Below are 18,906 nucleotides of genomic sequence, written 5' to 3' on the forward strand. Positions count from 1 at the left end.
CTGTCCAGCCAGAAAGAATTTCTCCTCAAAGACTGGACAGAGGGTACCACAAAAGGATCTTCATCCCTCTAACTTACCTTCGTTTGCCAGTGGCCAGGTTTACAGCTACCATTTTCCCATCAATGCTAAATGGTGGATCAAGGTTCTGCAAGATCTTCACTACCCGAAGAGCTTCCTAGGGAACCAAAGTCACACTTGAACCCAAAGACAGAAAAAGTCACACCCTGAGAAAGATAACTGCACACAATTTGCCTTCTCAGAAGAGAAATTTAAGAAGCACAATCTTTTGTTCTTTTTCTTTTCTTTTGCTCTGGTACTAGAAGCTTGAACTCAGGGCCTCATGCCTTTTTACTCATGTTCTATCACATGAGCCATATCTCCACCATTAGCTTTTTGTTGGTTATTAGGAAGTGAGTCTCTCAAATTTACCTGGGCTGCCTCCAAACCTCAATCCTCAGATACTAGCCTGTTCAGTAGCTAGCTCATCTGAGTTCTAACTTTTAAGAATAATCACCTCACTTGAATGAACATTAGACCCAAAATAAAGTATTTTTATATTTTAATTTTTTGGAACAAGGTCTTGTTATGTATGCAGGCTGGTCTGCAAATTTCTACACAGTCCAGGCTGGCCTCAAATTCACCATCCACCTGCCTCAGCCTCCTGGATGCTGGGATTACAAGTGTGTACCACCCCCTCCAGCTTCTGAGGGTTCTTTAGCCAGCTGTCTTTAGACTATTTCAAAATGGGGGAGAACTCACTGCATGGGAGTCGAGGTCTATAAAGCCGTAAGTGTGACCCATGGGGCCAGTTCTGTTCTTGATGATACGGACGTTGGCAGTAGTAAGGTGGACATAGGGCTCCAGCACTTCCACTATCACCTCAGGTGGAGTGGAACGATAGATGCGTTTTAGCATGATGGCTGTATGAACCAAAAACAAATAGGAAAGGAGGAAAGAAAAAGAAACATTTCAAGTTTCAAGAGCCTAATGGTCACTTTTTACTCTAGGTAAGTACTTCCTACCTTTCTTTACCAATACTAAGATAATTCCACACTGAATTTATAGCAACTTGCTAATTGGAGGATGTAGATTCTTTCAATTAGCACAGTAAGGCTGACAAGAAACAATTACTTCCATAACCATTAGGGTCTGGACAAGCAGCTGGCTACTAGCCACATTATCAGTCATCTATATTCTCATAGTCTGGTAACATGTACAGATAAACCACTTACTTTTGCTCTCTCCATCCTGGCGTGAATCTCCAGACCACTGTTCCTTGTCTCGGTCTCTTCGGAAAGTAAGCCCTTCCCTCCGAGAATGAGACAAGTATCTTTCTGCTTCTCTCTTTTGATATCCCAAGCGTGCTTCTTGTCCATCTTCCCGCTTCCTAGATTCAAGTTCCTTATCAGCAGGCCGTGGGGGCTGCTTTTCTGATGGAACTGGTATGGATGTTTTCTGAGGTTGAGGGTAGGCTACTAATTCTTGTTTGACATCTGTCAGTAGAATATAAACAGAAAGAGAATCCATATAAGGTTTTATTTAAAAAAAAACAAAACACTACTACTTCAATCCTCCTTACCTACTTATACTGGAATACCTTTAATATACTTCAGAAATATCTACAAAAAGTCTGACAGTTGTTGAAAAAAGACTTATTCTACTAAGCTAATGAGGCAGCACATAAAATAGTTCAAAAAAGTTAACTATCCAAGCATTTAAGAAAATCTTATGAACTTTCTATCACTTATAAAATATCCAAATATAACAAATCCATCAGAATACACTGCTAGACCTAACTGTAAGACAAAATGAGGTCCCAGCCCTCAGGAGACTAAAGCAGAGCAATATGAAATTTGAGGTTAGCCTGAGCTACCTAGTGAGTTCCAGACCAATTAGGCTACATACCAAGATCCTGTGTCAAAAAACAAAGAAAGCTGGGTGCCAGTGGCTCACGCCTATAATTCTAGCTACTCAGGAGGCTGAGATCTGAGGATCACGGTTCAAAAAGCTAGCCCAGGCAGGAAAAATCCAGTGAGGCTCTTATCTGCAATTAACCACAAGAAAACTGAACGTGGTGCTGTGGCTCAAGTAGTAGAGCACTTGCCTTGAGCCAAAGAGCTGAGGGACAGCACCCAGGCCCAGAGTTCAAGCCCTCTGATTGACAAAAAACAAAAACAAAACAAAAAACAAAGGAAGAAGCTGGGCACTGGGGGCTCATGCCTATAATCCTAGCTACTCAGAAAAATAAAACGTGTTCAATGAGTAAGATAAGCCCCATGTCTTCTACTGCTTACCTTCTCTTGGACCCTTGCAGAATGAACATGAAGACTGATGTCCACCAGTACTGGCCTTACACTGAAAAAAAGAGTTCAATTTGACTGTGAACATTTTTAAAAACTTTGTGACTATAGAACAGTAGCACTTGCCAAAAACTGAAACAAGCTATAGCTTAGGATACCCTGAAAAATCTAAAGAATCTGATACCCTTCCTTTTAAAAAAAAAAAAAAAAAAGTATATATTTTTATTGTAAAGATACTGTACAGAGGGGTTACAGTTACATGAGTAAGGTAATGAGTACATTTCCTACTGAGCATTGTTACTTCCTCCTTTGTTTTTCCCCTACCATCCTTTCCCTTCCCCAATCTGCTTTTTTTTTTTTGGTCGGTCACGGGGCTTGAACTCTGGGCCTGGGCACTGTCCCTCAGCTCTTCAGCTCAAGGCGAGCGCTCTACTACTTGAGCTACAGTGCCACTTCCGGTTTTCTGGTGGTTTATTGGAGATAGGAGTCTCACGGTCTTTCCTGCCCGGGCTGGCTTTGAACCGCGATCCTCAGATCTCAGCCTCTTGAATAGCTAGGATTACAGGCATGAGCGAGCCACCAGTACCCGGCTCCAATCTGCTTTTTTTAAACAACAATGCAGACAGGATCCAATAAGCACTAACAGCTATCTTATGATAAACATCTGGATTGTGGAACAGCCCATCATGCCTTTGCCTTGAACAGGTGTCTATAAAGAAAGAAATTTAACTCAGGAAATGGGACTGTTAAATGTCTTAAAGAATAGCGTTGCTTCAAAAACCACTGTCATGTTTTAGTCTGTACCTAAAACATGGTCCTAAACCATGGTCTCATGATTATGAAACTCCCCATTGCTATTTAACTGGAATTGAGAAGAACTAAATTATGAATCCCTTTCTTAAATACTAATAATGAGGAATAAGGAAAACGTATGTGATAGCTATGTGAAAGACACTAAAGGAAGGGGATATTCACTAACTCAGAACAATGGACACTTTGGACCACATAGTTTGCTAGCTAGAATAGTTAGAGCAGTGGCTAATGCTTAAACTGCATATAACATGTGCTATGATACTTACAAAGCTCATATCTACTTTATGTTACTACTTGTTGATTTTAATAACAAGTGAAATAAGCACTATTATCTTTCCATTTCATAAATGAGGAAACTGAGGTCTAAAGAGGCTATGCAACTTGAGCATGGTCACTAGTCAGTTATTTCACTGTTATCTTTTCTATACGTGGATAATACACATACTACTTTCCATTGTGAAGTGACAGTGAGCCTCTTCATAGGTGTAGGTACCTCACCACTGTAAGTAAGCTATGGCCATATGTCTTGCTTTGGTCAACAGAATTTATGTAAATAGTACTCAATACTAGGTTTAGTAGAAGCTTTAAGACCACTGCTTGTGGGGAGGGGCTGAAGGGGAGAAAGGGGAAAAGGGAGAAAAAAGAGGGAGAGGGTAACAAAAGTACTAACTACCTTATTTATATAATTGTAACCCCTGTGTACATCACCTTGACAATACAATTAAAACAACAACAACAACAACACAAAACTTCTTGTATGAAAGAGCTTCTTGATCTTTCCTTTAGGTCAAGAGGTCTCAATCTTTTTTTTCCCTTGTCAGTCATGGGGCTTGAACTCAGAGCCTGGGCACTGTCCCAGAGTTCTTTTGTTCAAGGCTAACGCTCTTTAAGCTACAGAGCTACTTCCAATTTTCTGGTGATTAATTGGAGATAAGAGTCTCATGGAGCTGAGAATGTGGCTTAGTGGTAGATTGCTTGCCTAGCATACATGAAGCCCTGGGTTCAATTCCTCAGTACCATATAAACAAAAAAAGCCAGAAGTGGGGCTTTGGTACAGTGCTAGCCAAGACTGGCCAAAAAAAAAAAAAAAAAAAGTCTTACGGACTTCCCTGCCCAGGCTGGCTTTGAACGGCAATCCTCATATCTCATATTCCTGAGCTGTTAAGATTACAGGTGTGAGCCACCACTCCACTGTGAGCTCCTTTTTGAGATTATTCCTTTTGGCCTCAGTCCTGGGATAAGAAGCTAAGTGACACAGAAATGTATCAGGTGTTGCCAAGTGCTGGTTGTCATGCCTGACAATCTTAGCTATTCAGGAGGCTGAGATCTGAGAATCTGAAGCCAACTTGGGCAATAAAGTTCCTAAGACTCTTATATCCAATTAGTCACCCCCAAAAAGCTGGAAGTGGAACTGTGGCTCAAGTGGCAGAGTGCTAGCCTTGAGCACAAAATAGATAGCACTCAGGCCTTCATTTCAAGCTCTAGGACTGGCACAAAAACAAAAACCTAAACCTTAAGGGAATATTTATGAAATATAAGTGCTTTGGGCCAATAACAACCAGAAAATCCAAGTTGTATTTTATTGAGACTAACAAATATATCAAGCTAAGGTTCTTTTTGTATGTTCTTTTTTTCTGGTGCCTCTACTATACTGGGGCTTGAATTCTGAGCCTTGCACTCTTGCTTTCACCTTTTCTGCTTGTGCTCTATCACTTGAGCCTACAATTTCAGCTTTTTGCTGGTTCATTGGAGATAGAGATCTTGCAGAGTTGCCTGCTCTGGCTGGCTTTGAACCTCATTCTCAACTCTCAGTTTCCTGAGTAGCTAGAAATATAAGTGTGAACCACCAGCACTTGGCTTTCAAGCTAAAGATTTTACTGAATGTTTCAGGTATCTTAATATTTTTAATAATGGTTCAGAAACTTTATATATTTTTAATAATTCTTGTTTAAAAATTGTTACTATAAAGGTGATATACAGAGGAGTTACAGTTACGTAAGTTAGGTAATAAGTGCATTTCTTTTTGGACAATGTCACCCCTTCCCTTGCTTTCTCCCATAAGAAGTCTTTTTAAGTGAAGTTGCAACAATGAAAACTGAAATTATGTTTTCATACTCATTATAATCACAATCTATACTTCTAGTAAGAATACAGTCCCCAAATTTTATATATACCATTCTAAAACATGGAGCTTGACAGACGTAAAATGCAATGGTGCCAAGTTCTATAGTCTCAGAAACCTTAGAACATCCAAAAATAAAAGGACAACTCTCATAGAACCAGCCACTCTCCAAATATCTTTCCAAATATCAGTTGCTTTATGATCACCCTCAAAAAGAGCAACTGAGAAGAGGTTATAAGTCATGGAATGGTTATTCTTTGAATAACCAACAAAAATATGGCATGTGCCCCTGGAAAAATTCAAGCTTAGAACCCTGAATAGCCTTAGCAGCACCTGAAAAACAAGATGACCTTGTCCTGCACTCTACTTCAACTTAAGTAAACCAGGAAGGAGAGTTTGGCCTTTGATAATGTATTCTAATGAGGAGCACTCCTGGAAATATGGAAGACCTGTCAATGTGTCATGCTTATTCCCCCTCACCCAATCACTTTTTAAAATGAATGATGGATGAATTTACTTACTTATTTTTCTTTTTCAGATGTTTAAAGAATTGGTACTTACTCGTTTGCAGTACCAAAAATCTGGGCTTGGTACATACTCGAGGGTGACCTCTTTGTCATGGATCATTAGAGTTCCCTGTAAAGAAGAAGACAGAAGCCATCAACCTCAATCCTCAGAAAAATAAGGAGAGACAGGAAGGCGTAGAGAGCCTTTCCAGTCCCCAAGATGAAACATTTTATAGAGTGAGCTTATTCACCAATAAAAGGAAATGACTGTTGTAAGCCGCAGACTTGGGGCAGTATGGAAAAGCAAGCTTAAGTTTAGGACAGGGAAGTTGGAGAAGGTGAAATCAGTCTTCAGCCTTGGTTCCAGCAGGCTGGAGAGTGTCCTTGCCCAGTCACTCTTCCAGAAGTTGTGTAGTACATTCTCCTAGGTTCTGGCAAGTCCCTCAATTGGCTCCCCAACACTATCAAGAAGCAAATTCTTTCTTCTGCAGCACAGAGGCACAGAAGCCCTCTCCATTTTCTTCTTTTCCATTGCTAACTCACGTCTCCTTGGAAAAGTAGAAAGGTCTATAACCTTAGTGTCTAAAAATTTTCTTTCAAACATTGGCTGCATGGCAAAAGTACCAGGAGAAAAGTGTAACACTCAAGACAGGAAGAAAGGAAGGTGAAAGCTTCACAGATTTTTTTTTTTCTTATGGCAGAAAAATGTGAATGGCTGGTGGCAGCACTGGTGGTCGCAGCAATATCACCACTCTGGCTCTAAGCTTACACAATGAAGCATCCCTGAAATCTAAGGAGCAACCCACTGGCAAATAAACCTTTAGGAAAGCGTGACATAGGAATAGGTGGGGAAAGGGGCTCAATAAGTCTGCAGTTACAGAGCTCCTTTGCCTATTTTTGGATAAGTCACAGATTCTACTTCACATCAAGAAAAAAAAGTTTTAGTGAATATAAGCCAGCAGGTATGTATTGGAGTAGAGGGGGAAAAAAATCTGCCTACTGACAAGGGACCCTCACCCACACTTGTAAGTGAACTAACCGAGATGCGACTCTGGAACTAGCCCCTGCGCTGTGTTCATTCTCCGCCCTCTAGGGTCCTCTGTGTCTCCTCAGACAGGGCTCTGAGTTATACAAGCCATTTCCTTGCAATTGGACCTCAGTTTCTTGCTTGAATCCATACATCTGTCAAATAATGCTTTACCTCTCTGCTTTTAACACCAAAAGAGTCAAGAAAAATACATAGAATAAGATTATTGTCTTGTTAAAAAACAAAGAAAAACTGCCCACCTACCTAGGTTAGAATCTGGTCTCTGAGAAATTATCTCCTGGCTTGCTCTCAAGGCTACAGGATAGTAACAATAAAATTGCTAACATTTACTAGGCACTTACTCAGAGCCAGAACTGCTAAGTACATTATCATAGTGAATCCCCCTAATTAAATCCATGAAACAACATTTCTGATTTCCAGATGATCAAAGCATATACTGACAGGCTAGCTCACCCAGCTGGTGAAGGTCAGAGTTGGATCCACCTGTGGCTAGAGAGAAGGGACCTTGGTCTCATTAAGCCCTTTCAGTATTAGATGGGCGATGCTCAGGAGACCATCAGGAATGAGAGAAGCATTACAAGTAGGGAGCATCAAGGGAGCATTACTCTGTTAAATTCTACTCATTCAGGAAGTTAGTCAAGACGGTCTGCTCCCTTCTAAATCCAGACACATCACATCACAACATTTAAGAGTGTGGACTCTCTCAGCACTCTGGAGATAGAGGCAGGAGGATTATGAGTTTGAGGGCAGTTTAGGCTACCCTGTGAAACTCTGTCTAAAACAAAACATGGACTCTGGGCTAGGTTCCCTAGCAAAGGTTTTTTAACCTCTTTGCCTTATAGTATTCTCATACATAAAGTGGGATTAAAAGCACCTACCTCTTAGGGAACTTGTAAAGATTTACATAAATTAAACCATGTAAAAAGCTTAGCATGGTGACACATATCTGTTCCTAGGCAAAAATAACAAAGAAGCAAAACAAAGAACTGGGGGTGTATTCAAGGTGCCTCAGTGTGAGGACCAGAGTTAAAACCTAGGTATTGTCAAAAATGAAAATAAAAGTTAAAACCTAGGTACTGTCAAAAATGAAAATAAAAACAAAAAAAAAATCATATTATGTTTAACATGGGAATATGAGAGCTTAATACATGCTATTTCAAGTCCTAAATAATGAAAGGACTAGCATCAGCAGGGATCACTTCACCTTACTGGCCAAATGGGAACATTTCTTAGCACACTTTAATCTTCTGAAGACTAAGCTTTCAGAGGTAATGGTCAGCACACATCATAAACTTTGATCTTTGTTGTTGGGTTATAGGGCTTGAACTCAGGGTCTGGTCACTGTCTCTGAGCTCTTTTGTTTAGAATAGTGTTCTACCACTTTGAGCCACAGTGCCACTTCCAGTGGTTAACTGGAGATAAGTCTCACAGACTTTCTTGCCCAGGCTGGCTTTAAACCACAATCCTCACATCTCAGCCTCCTGAGCAGCTAGGATTACAGATGTGAGCCACCATTACCTGACTAGCAATTTTATCTTTTTTTTTTTTTTTGGGGGGGGGGTCTGGTCATGGGGCCTGAACTCTGGTCCTGGGCGCTGTCCCTCAGCTCTTCAGCTCAAGGCTAGTGCTCTATCACTTGAGCCACAGCGCCACTTCTGGCTTTTTTCTTTTTGCTTATGTGGTGCTGAGGAATCGAACCCAGGGCCTCATGCATGCAAGGCAAGCGCTCTACCACTAAGCCACCTGCCCAGCCCAGCAATTTTATCTTAATGACAGTGCTTTATGTCAGTTATCAAATTGATGGTCCAGTTCTTAAAAGTCCAGGTTATGTTTTGCTGGCCTTTTATTATCAACATTACAGAAAAGGAGCTTAATATACTCTTGTTGCCTGAACAACAACAACAAAAAAAACTAAATAAAACTAACCATCCCAGAGGACCAGAATGCTTAGCACACAGTGGCTCTGGAAGGAGCTACTGCTGCTCTTTTGAACAGTAGTCACCAGGACAAGGCACTACTACTTATTTCAGTTGCAAATGCTAATTTCATCACGTGGAGGCATCAGTAGGTTCAGAAATTCCATTATACTCTCAGAAAACAAATAGGCTGTTCTAGAAGATGGATGACCTTTTGTCAAGTGTAGGGAACTCCCCCTGCCAGAAGTCTCCATAGGCATGTCAACTTTGAGATTATCTCCATCTCATGTATTACAAAAAGGCAATGATTTTTTTTTTTGGGGGGGGGGGTCAGTCATGGGGCCCAAACTCTAGACCTGGGCACTGTCCCTCAGCTCTTCAGCTCAAGGCTAGCACTCTATCACTTAACCACAGTGCCCCTACCAGCTTCTTCTGCTTATGTGGTGCTGAGGAATAAGACCCAGGGCCTCATGCATGCAAGGCAAGCACTCTACCATCAAGCTACTTTCCCAGCCCAAAAAGGCAATGATTTTTTATTCTTATAGTCTCCTACAATTCATGTAGTTTTTCTTTTCAATCTGCGCATCATTACACATTAGGCAGCCAGTGATTACAGCTAAAGAATATAAAATGGTCTTAATAGTCAAGTGTTCTAGTAAGAATAAACAGTCACAGGAAAAATATGAATAATCAGGTTTATCTATGATTTGATTCCCAGCTGTCATAAAACACAGCTTAGATAGGCAGGTACTAGGTCTTGAACTCAGGGCTGGGTGCTGAGTTTTTTCACTCAAGGCTGGCACTCTTCCACTTTAGCCACAGCTCCACTTCCTGCATGAACTGGCTTCAAACTTCAATACTTATATCTCAGCTTACTGAGGAGCAAGGACTATAGGCACGAGCCATTGGCGCCCAGCTCAGCCAAGTCATACCAAACATAGGCATGACATACATATACTCAATCCCTCCCCATCCCTGCTATGTCTTTTCTCCAGATTTCACTCAACAGATATGCCAGTGTCTCCTAGGGATGTCTTTTCTATGTCTTTTCTCCAGATTTCACTCAACAGAGATATGCCAGTGTCTCCTAGGGAAGTAACCTGTGGGGAAAAGAATTAACAAACAGATAGAATGATGCAATCACTTTGAGCGGCTGCCCGTGCTTAATTGTCTATTATCCACCATCTTCATCTACTAGATGTTTATTCATCGGAGCTGGAGGCATGACTCAATAAATAAAGCACAAGTACAAGACCCTAAGTTCAAACCTCAGTACAAAAAGGAAAAAAGAAAAAAAATATAACATCACTTGAAATATCAGATTATTAAGCTACTAAAGCAAAGGTACCATGAAAGCTGTAAGTCTGACTAAAAGAGGCATCATATATTTGAAAGTAAAAACCTCTCCAGCACTGTCATATTAAGTTTAAATTAAACATGCTAAAGTCCTCTCTAGCCCAAAGCCCATATAAGACACTCCTACATACATCTCAAAGTGTCTTAATGTAAAGCTGCAAAAAGCTATAATTTGTACTTCAGAATGGCAAAGCAAGTCTTTATTCTCTGACCCAGGAACACCACAGAAGAGCAAACTGAGTCTGAAGGTATATACTCCTGAAGGTATATATGGTAGAGTTAAGATTCTACCATATGTTCTACTTGAAGCAAGGTACCAGGAGGTACAAGAACAAATCGAAAGGAAAGAACTCTTCTTTGCATTTTTGCTGAAGATTGTCAACACAAGCTCACTATGTATTAAGAATATGAGTATTATGTGACCTAACAGACGTTCTCATTTAAAGCACAAAAGACAGGCTCAAAGGACAGGGAAAGAAGTATGCAAGCTTTGTGACTATAACACACTGAAAAATTGGCAATCACTCTTGGTTAATGTTCTTCCAAACAGGATGGGAGAATCAGGTTATTGGTGGCTGAAAACTAGTACTGATCCTCACAAGTAGGGCACATATAAAACCTATTTACACACAGAAAAGTATGTCTGGATACATGGAATGTCTGGCCCAAGATTACAGGGTTAGCAATATATACTGTATAAAAGTCAGATTTCTTTTCATAAAACTGCCTTAAACTTCTAGATATCAGCCAATTCATTATCTTTGTAAAACCAAAGAAATATATTCTGATGAAAAGGTGTTCAAAGGGCTGGAAGGGTAGCTCAGTGGTAGAGTGCTTGCCTCACATGAATAAGTTCGATTCCTCAGCACCACATAAACAGGGAAAGCTGGAAGTGGCGCTGTGGCTCAAGTGGTAGAGCGCTAGCCTTGAGCTGAAGAGCTCACGGACAGTGCCCAGGCCTAGAGTTCAAGACCCACGACGACCAAAACAAAAACAAAAAGTTCAAAGGAATAAGAGAAAAACTAAAGAAATTCATAGAACCAGGCACTGATGGCTCATAGCTGAAATCTTGGCTGCTCAGGAAGCTGAAATCTGAGGACTGTAGTTCAAGGCCAGCCCAGGTAGGAAAATCAGTGAGACTATTACTTTCAATTAACTACCAAAAAAGGATAGAAGTGGAGCTGTGGCTCAAGTGGTAGAACACTAGTCTTGAACAAAAAAATCTCAGGGAAAAGCCAGGTGCTGGTGGCTCATACCTGTCATCCTAGCTACTCAGGAGGCTGAGATCTGAGAATCTCAATTCAAAGCCAGCCTAGGCAGGAAGTCCATGAGAGGCTTACCTCCAATAAACCACCAGAAAACCAGAAGTGGCGCTGTGGCTCAAGTGGTAGAGCTCTCGCCTTGAGCTGAAGAGCTGAGGGACAGCGCCCAGGCCGAGAGTTGAAGCTCCATACTGCCCCCCCCCCCAAAAAAAAGCAAGCAAGCAAGCAAGCAGCTCAGGGATAACAACCAGTCCCTGAGTTCAAGTCCCAGGACTGGTGCTTGTACACATGCACCCAGGCAAACATGCATGCATACATGCCACGCATGCATACACATACACACATAGACACACACACACACAGAGGCAATGTACCCACAGCAAGTTTTTAGACTGCTAGTAGAGGCTTGCTTCTTGATACCATTGCTAATCCATCAAACTAACCTGCTAAAGGTAGTCTTTCTGCTCTTAAAGTCTCTACAATTACTTTAGGTGTTGTGCTAATGAACAAAAATAATATGCAGCATGTGTAACTGTGTATGCTGGTATTGGGGGCTTAAACTCAGGGCTTGGGTACCATCCCTTAGCTTTGCCACTCAAGGCTAGCACTCTACCACTTGAACCACAACTCTCCTCCTGGTTTTTTGGTGGTTAGCTGGAGATAAGAGACTCACCAACTTTCCTGCTTGGCTGGCTTCAAACCATGATCCTTGATCTTAGCCTCCTAAGCAGCTAGAATTACAGGCATGAGACAATGGCACCCATCATCTTCCTCCTTTTTTATTTTCCCCCTGGTTGGTCGTGGGGCTTGAACTATGGGTGCTGTCCCTCAGCTCTTCAGCTCAAGGCTAGTGCTCTACTACTTGAGCCACAGTGCCACTCCCAATTTTCTGGTGGTTAATTGGAGATAAGAGTCTTATGGACTTTCCTGATCAGGCTGGCTCTGAACCATGATCTCAGCCTCCTGAGTAGCTAGGATAACAGGTTTGAGCCACCAGTGCTCAGCTTCCTCCTTTTTAGAGTAGGCTTCACCTGAAAGCACCCATCCCAGAAAACCACGTGGACAGTCACCTACAGGAAAAGGAATTCATTTGCCATTGGAGGCTGACAATAGCATTTCCCCCACGGAAGATGGATAAATGGCATATGTCCTTTGTTCAAGGTCAAATTTATAGTCAAGGGGACTAGGGACCAGAAGTATGGGGAGTCGTCTGTATGTGTGCTCACCTAAAAGCTAAAGATGGCACATAGCTGAGGCAGTTTTCTGATTGTAACAGTTACAGTTAGGCAGCACTGCCCTGATGCAGTTGGGGTCTAGGGGTAAAACATGGATCTAGGAAGTGAAGTGGGAGGAAAAGCCAGGGCTGAAGGCCAGCTGCAGTTAGACCTGGTCAGATCAACTGGTTTTATGGGAGGGGCTGAGGATCTGAGATGGAGGGCATGCTAGCATCACTTTCTACTTGTGTTTTCCATCTCCTAATAATGACATCAAATCATGAATCCATCAAGGGATCAGTCTATTCACTAGGTCCTGGCCCTCATGATCCCCTGAAAGACAACATACCAGCAATGTGTTTTACTAATTTCTAAGCATTTTCTTAATCAAATGAAGTTGAAAATTAAGATTAATCATCACAAACTCATCCCTTATCAACCTGACACCAAACATACCTCTTTAGATTCCATCCCTAGTCCCCAAAAGGTTCCTGTCCATCTTATCACGAAAAATGCATTTCGTCTACTCGCAATATAACCCATAATGCTAAACCATTCCAACACTGTTCAAACGCCTAGGTTCAAAATCTGAGACTCAAGAGAGCTTTTATCTGTGAGCGCCTATAAAATAAAAAACAAGTTATCGTACTACCAATTTACAATGTCACAGAGTAAACAGATGCTCACATAGCCTGCCCATTAGGATAATTCCATTCATTGCCTACAGCTTTTCCTGTCAGACATTTCTACGCTTTTCACATTTCTAACATTCTGGAATCTCTACAGCAGCTTCAGCTTTACCCTCATAGTTCATAATCACCTTACGGGGACTGTGCAGAGATGCTCTCCCTGCCACAAACTTGCCTGGCCTCCTAGGCCTTCCTTTGAAATATGAGTAGAAGTCTTCAGGATCCTCAATTCTTGCATTCTGAATGCTAGAAAAACCAGTACATGGATAGTAACTGGGCCCACTTCCATGAGTGTTTGGGCATGATAAAATTAATCCTGGAGAAAACAACTTCCTAGGAAGCCCTGTGTGAACAGAGTATCCCCAAAGATGCTCCAACTTGTTTTTTTTTTTGTTTTGTTTTTTGGGTCCGGTCATGGGGCCTGAACTCTAGGCCTGGGTGCTGTCCCTCAGCTCTTCGGCTCAAGGTTAGCACTCTACCAATTGAGCCACAGCGCCACTTCTGGCTTTTTTCTTTTTGCTTATGTGGTGCTAAGGAATGGAACCCAGGGCCTCATGCATGCAAGGCAAGTGCTCTACCACTGAGCCACCTTCCCAGCCCCAACTGTTTTATTTTTGTTGTTGTTGTTGGTCATGGGGCTTGAACTCTGGGCCTGGGCGCTTTTCAGATCAAGGCGAGGGCTCTACCACTAGAGCCACAGCGCCACTTCCAATTTACTGGTGGTTAATTTGAGATAAGAGTTTCACAGCTTTTCCTGCCTGGGCTGGCTTTGAACCATGATCCTCAGATCTCAGTAACTAGGGTTACAGGTATGAGCCACCAGCACCCGGCCCAACTTGTTCTTTCCTAACAACTGTCTCAGTTAAAATAATTCTGAGGACTGCAGGGTTTTTAGTTCCAGATAAAAAAGAGGCTTTCTCCTATGGCAGGACAAAACTCCCCCCTCCCCCCCTACACAAAGTAAAGAGCACTTCGTATGTATCATCTCTATAAAATTCTTAAAAATGTATTATCTCTTAAAATTCTGAGGTAACTTGTTTAGCTGACTTTTTTCTTCTAGAAAAGGTAAGATTTTAGCCAGTTGCTGGTGGTTCATGCCTTTAATCTTAGCTACTCAGAAGGCAGTTTAAAGCCAGGCCAGGCAGGAAAAGTCCAGGAGACTCATCTCCAATCAACCACCAGAAAACTGGAAGTGGAGCTGTTGCTCAAAGTGGTAGAACACTCGCTTTGCGCAGAAAAGCTCAGGGACTACACTCAGGTCCTAAGTTCAAACCCCATGACTGACAATACCCCCTCTTCCACAAAAAGAAAAGAAAAGAAAAAGGTAGATTTTAAAATTCAACATGTAGGTATGCTTTATCATCTAGGTCTCTAATAAATCATGTCAAGGTAGATGAAGCGGGGGGGGGGGGGGGAGTCTATGAAACAATGTGAAAATGTAAAGATTTTTAACTTTATTTATTAAATAATTAAATAATTAAAATATTTCCTTTTATTCTAGAGCTAACTATGGGAGGTGCTGAGGAACACTGGAGCCAATGTAGCATCATGAGGCCCACAAGTCCTGTGACACTGGACAGACTAGGCTATATTGTTGAACCTACCATAAAGGCTACATAGTACTTTTTAGGAATCCCTAAAAACCAGCAGCTATTCTTAGCTATTATTATAATTTCACCACTGAAGCTTAGCATATTTTCTCTTTGTATTTTCTTTTTCTGCTGTTCTGGGAATGGAACCCAGGGCCTCATGTACATTAGGCAAACACCCCACCACTGGGTTGTGACTGAGACATTATTTCTGTTGGTTCTTTACTACCTCCCACTGAAGAACCTTGGCTTTCTTGAAAGATGCCTCTATTTAGCCCCTCTTGCTCCAATATTCTTGCCTAGATGCTTAGAAAGCTCTGCTGATTTACTCTCTGCAGAAACAATATCCTGAAAAGAGGAATAAAATGTAGAGCTATCAGACTTCTGAACATAGTATCATTCAATCAACGTTCTAGTGAGGTTGCTACCCACCATTCTTTTTCCTAAACAAGTTATAGATACAGTATCAGTCAGACCCTGTAAGCCTAAGAACAGAAGGTTCAAGTCATAAAAGGACTACTTGAAAAGGTTGGGTTCTTAACTCTTTTTGGTAAACTCGTTTTGTTTTTTTTGGTCAGTCAAGGGGCTTGAACTCTGGGCCTGGGCACTGTCCCTTATCTCTTCAGCTCAAGGCTAATGCTCTACCACTTGAGCCACAGAACCACTTCTGGTTTTCTGAGTGGTTTATTGGAGATAAGAGTCTCACGGACTTTCCTGCCTGAGTTTGCTTTGAGCCATCATCCTCAGATTTCAGCCACCTGGGTAGCTAGGATTACAGGCGCAAGCCACCGGTGCCTAGTTGGTCAACTCATTCTTACATGCAAATAACACACAGAATTATCATATCCAGCCTGATAAAAATGAAGGTAGGCTTTTACATTTAAGCTATGCTAAACTTAGTCTATATTATAAAGCAGTATTTGCTAAGCCATATGGCTCTTAATTTAGAAGTAATTATTTGATGAGAGGGAAATAATTATTTGATGAGAGGGAAAGAGGGAACAACTTACACTAAGCAAAAAGAAAGAAATGTACATATCCCTGATTTGCAAGAAATAGTAATCTTGTCAAAGTTTACAGAATTCATAAACTTTATAGACTATTATAACGACAATTTGCCTTGTGAAGTCAAGATGTGTTTGTGACTGTAAGTATCGCTATCCCACAATACTGTGAAATTTGTGAAATTTATGTAATCAATCTCAATTTTTAAAAAGTTTAAAAATAAGGTGAAATTGAAGTAGTTTTCACAGTGACAAAAAAAATAGAAATAATTGTTTACTTCTCCTTGGGAGAAAATCCCTGACTTTTTTGTTGTTGTTGGTTGTGGGGCTTGAACTCTGGGCTTGGGCACTGTCCCTGTGCTCAAGGCAAGCGCTCTACCACTTGAGCCACAGCGCTACTTCACGTTTTCTAGTGTTTTATTGGAGATAAGAGTCTCACTGGACTTTCCTGCCTGGGCTGGCTTTGAATGGTGATCCTCAGATCTCAGCCTTCTGAGTAGCTAGGATGATAGGTGTGAGCAGCAATGCTGGGCTCTAATCCCTGACTTTTAACTAAGCACATAGCTAGCCTAGAATAAAGAAGTTATTTTCTTCCCTTCTTACAGCTTAGTGTAGACAAGATTAAATTTTTTTTTGGGGGGGGGGTGGGCAGTGCCAGTAGCAGGGCTTGACTTCAGTGCCTTGTATTCTCACTCAGCCTTTTTATTCTCAGCTGGCATTCTATCCCTTAAGCCATACTTCCACTCACCCTTTTTCTCCTCTTACCAATGGTTAATTGGCAACAGAGTCATATGGACTTTTCTGCCTAGTCTGGTTTTGAAGCTAAATCCTCAGATCTTAATTTCCTGAGTAGCTAGGATTATAGGCATGAGCTACCAGTGCTCAGCTGACATGACTAAACCTTAATGAAGTGGACTTATGCTAAAATTAACCTTAAAAAGGGTCCTTCCTTCCTTCCTTCCTTTCTTTCTTTCTGGTCGTGGTCCCTGAACTGGGCCTGGGTGCTGTCCCTCAGCTCTTCAGCTCAGGGCTAACGCTCTACCACTTGAGCCACAGCCCCACTTCTGGCTTTTTTTCTTTTTGCTTATGTGGTGCTGAGGGCCTCATGCATGCAAGGCAAGCACTCTACCACTGAGCCACCTTCCCAGCCTCAGGGCTCATTTTCATCCCACTGATTTTCCATTAGCAAGACAAAACAAGTGATAGTAAAGTGGCTATCTTGGACAACAAAACAGGACTATCAGGCTGAAAGAGACTTGGGTGCATAATGATCACAGAACTACCATAAGCAATCATGGATGAGCCAGGTACCAGCAGCTCTTGCATGTTATCCTAGCTAATTAGAAAGCTGAGATCTGAGGAATTAGTTTGAAGCCAGCTATTGAAAGAGTAAGGAGCTAGGGCTCCTGGGCAGCATCTTGGCCTAGTAGGCTGAAACCAGATACAAGAAACAGCTGTAACAGAACTTGCTTCTGCCTCTCCCTAACCCAAGAGGGATCAGATTAGGAATAACAACCAATCAAAACATTGTGCGATCTGACCAATACAGCATTACCTTCAAAAATGCCTAACAAACTGGGTGCTGGTAGCTCACGCCTGTATTCCTAGCTACTCAGGAGGCTGAGATCTGAGGATCACAGTTCAAAGCCAGCCCAGGCAGGAAAGTCTATGAGATTCTTATCTCCAATAAACCACTAGAAAACTGGAAGTGGTGCCGTGGCTCAAGTGGCAGAGCCCTAGCCTTGAGCTGAAGAGCTGAGGGACGGTTCCCAAGCCCAGAGTTCAAGCCCCACGACTGACAAAAACCAAAACCAAACAAACAAAAAGGCCTAACAAGAGCCAGGGTACCATTGGCTCATGCTGTAATCCTAGCTACTAAGTAGGCTGAGATCTGAGGATCATCGTTCAAAGTCCACAAGACTCTTATCTCCAATAAACCACCAAAAAACTGGAAGTGGTGCTGTGGCTCAAGTGGTAAAGCACTAGCCTTGAGCTGAAGAGCTCAGGGACAGCACTCAGGCCCAGAGTTAAAGCTTCACAACTGGAAAAAAAAAAAAAAAAGCATAACAGGAGCAACCAACCAGAGCATATTCCATTATGTAAGATTCAGATTTACCAGAGCACAGAGACAGAGAAGCAGATGACACGGAGAGCCAAGAAAGGATGGATGACTCACGGACAGAACATAGGAGAGACCACAGAATGAACAGAGAGAAGTGGCAGCAGTGACCACTGAGCTACCTACTTCTCTTTTGAAGTTATCTAGAATGAGCTCTTCATACTCATCTTCCATATCATAAACTTTGTTCATTTAATTCCTGAAATAAGAACTTGAGAAAGCTCAGCACCAGTGGTAGTGGAGCTGGAATACTGGCTGCCACTAAACTACAATATTAAGCAGGCACTGATTGCTATAGAGCTATAACTCACTCGTCTATGCCTGCTGCTGGGTCAAAAGGACTATGTGGTCTCTGATCATCACAAGCAGCAGTAGAAAATTCTGTCTCGGGGCTGGGAAGGTGGCTCAGTGGTAGAGTGCTTGCCTTGCATGCATGAGGCCCTGGGTTCGATTCCTCAGCACCACATAAGCAAAAAAAAAAAAAAAAAACTTCAAGTGGTGCTGTGGCTCAAGTGGTAGAGCGCTAGCCTTGCACCCAGGTCCAGATTTCAGGCCCCAAGACCAGACCAAAAAAAAGAAAAGAAAAGAAAATTCTGTCTCACTATTACACACAAATTCTTTTTTTTTTTTTTTTTGGGGGGGGGTCAGTTGTGGGCCTGAACTCTGGGCCTGGGCGCTGTCCCTCAGCTCTTCAGCTCAAGGCTAGTGCTCTACCACTTGAGCCACAGCGCCACTTCCGGCTTTTTTCTTTTTGCTTATGTGGTTCTGAGCAATCAAACCCAGGGCCTCATGCATGCAAGGCAAGCGCTCTACCACTGAGCCACCTTCCCAGCCCCTACACACAAATTCTTATCCAAAACTCTGTTCCCTACTACAGATACTCTTGCTTGTAGAGAACATTCATTTTAACCAATAAGATGGCCAAAAAATGTGAAAAACCTTGAAGAATAAACATTCACAGATGAATA

The 18,906-nt window shown here is 41.9% G+C and overlaps 1 protein-coding gene across 5 annotated transcripts in view; it reads right to left on the minus strand.

Moving 5' to 3' along the window:
* The window catches only part of LOC138815828 (RNA-binding protein 6), a 72,054-nt gene that overhangs the window by 12,063 nt on the left and 41,085 nt on the right, over positions 1-18,906 (minus strand). For 4 of the 5 annotated variants that reach the window (XR_011368497.1, XM_070005178.1, XM_070005179.1 and 1 more), the window contains 5 exons: positions 5,797-5,871; positions 2,295-2,355; positions 1,233-1,493; positions 760-920; positions 78-175 (listed from right to left, as the gene is read on the minus strand). Coding sequence is in view for 4 of the 5 variants with exons in the window: in XM_070005178.1 (XP_069861279.1) it covers positions 78-175; positions 760-920; positions 1,233-1,493; positions 2,295-2,355; positions 5,797-5,871 (656 nt within the window). In the remaining variant the exon portion in view is untranslated. Of the gene's footprint in view, positions 1-77; positions 176-759; positions 921-1,232; positions 1,494-2,294; positions 2,356-5,796; positions 5,872-6,780; positions 6,947-18,906 lie in introns of those variants that run through there. The other variant, XM_070005182.1, reaches the window with a different exon arrangement.

Source organism: Dipodomys merriami, unplaced genomic scaffold, assembly GCF_024711535.1.
Source record: "Dipodomys merriami isolate MVZ:Mamm:240054 unplaced genomic scaffold, mDipMer1.0.p SCAF_672, whole genome shotgun sequence".
Taxonomy (NCBI): Eukaryota; Metazoa; Chordata; class Mammalia; order Rodentia; family Heteromyidae; genus Dipodomys; species Dipodomys merriami.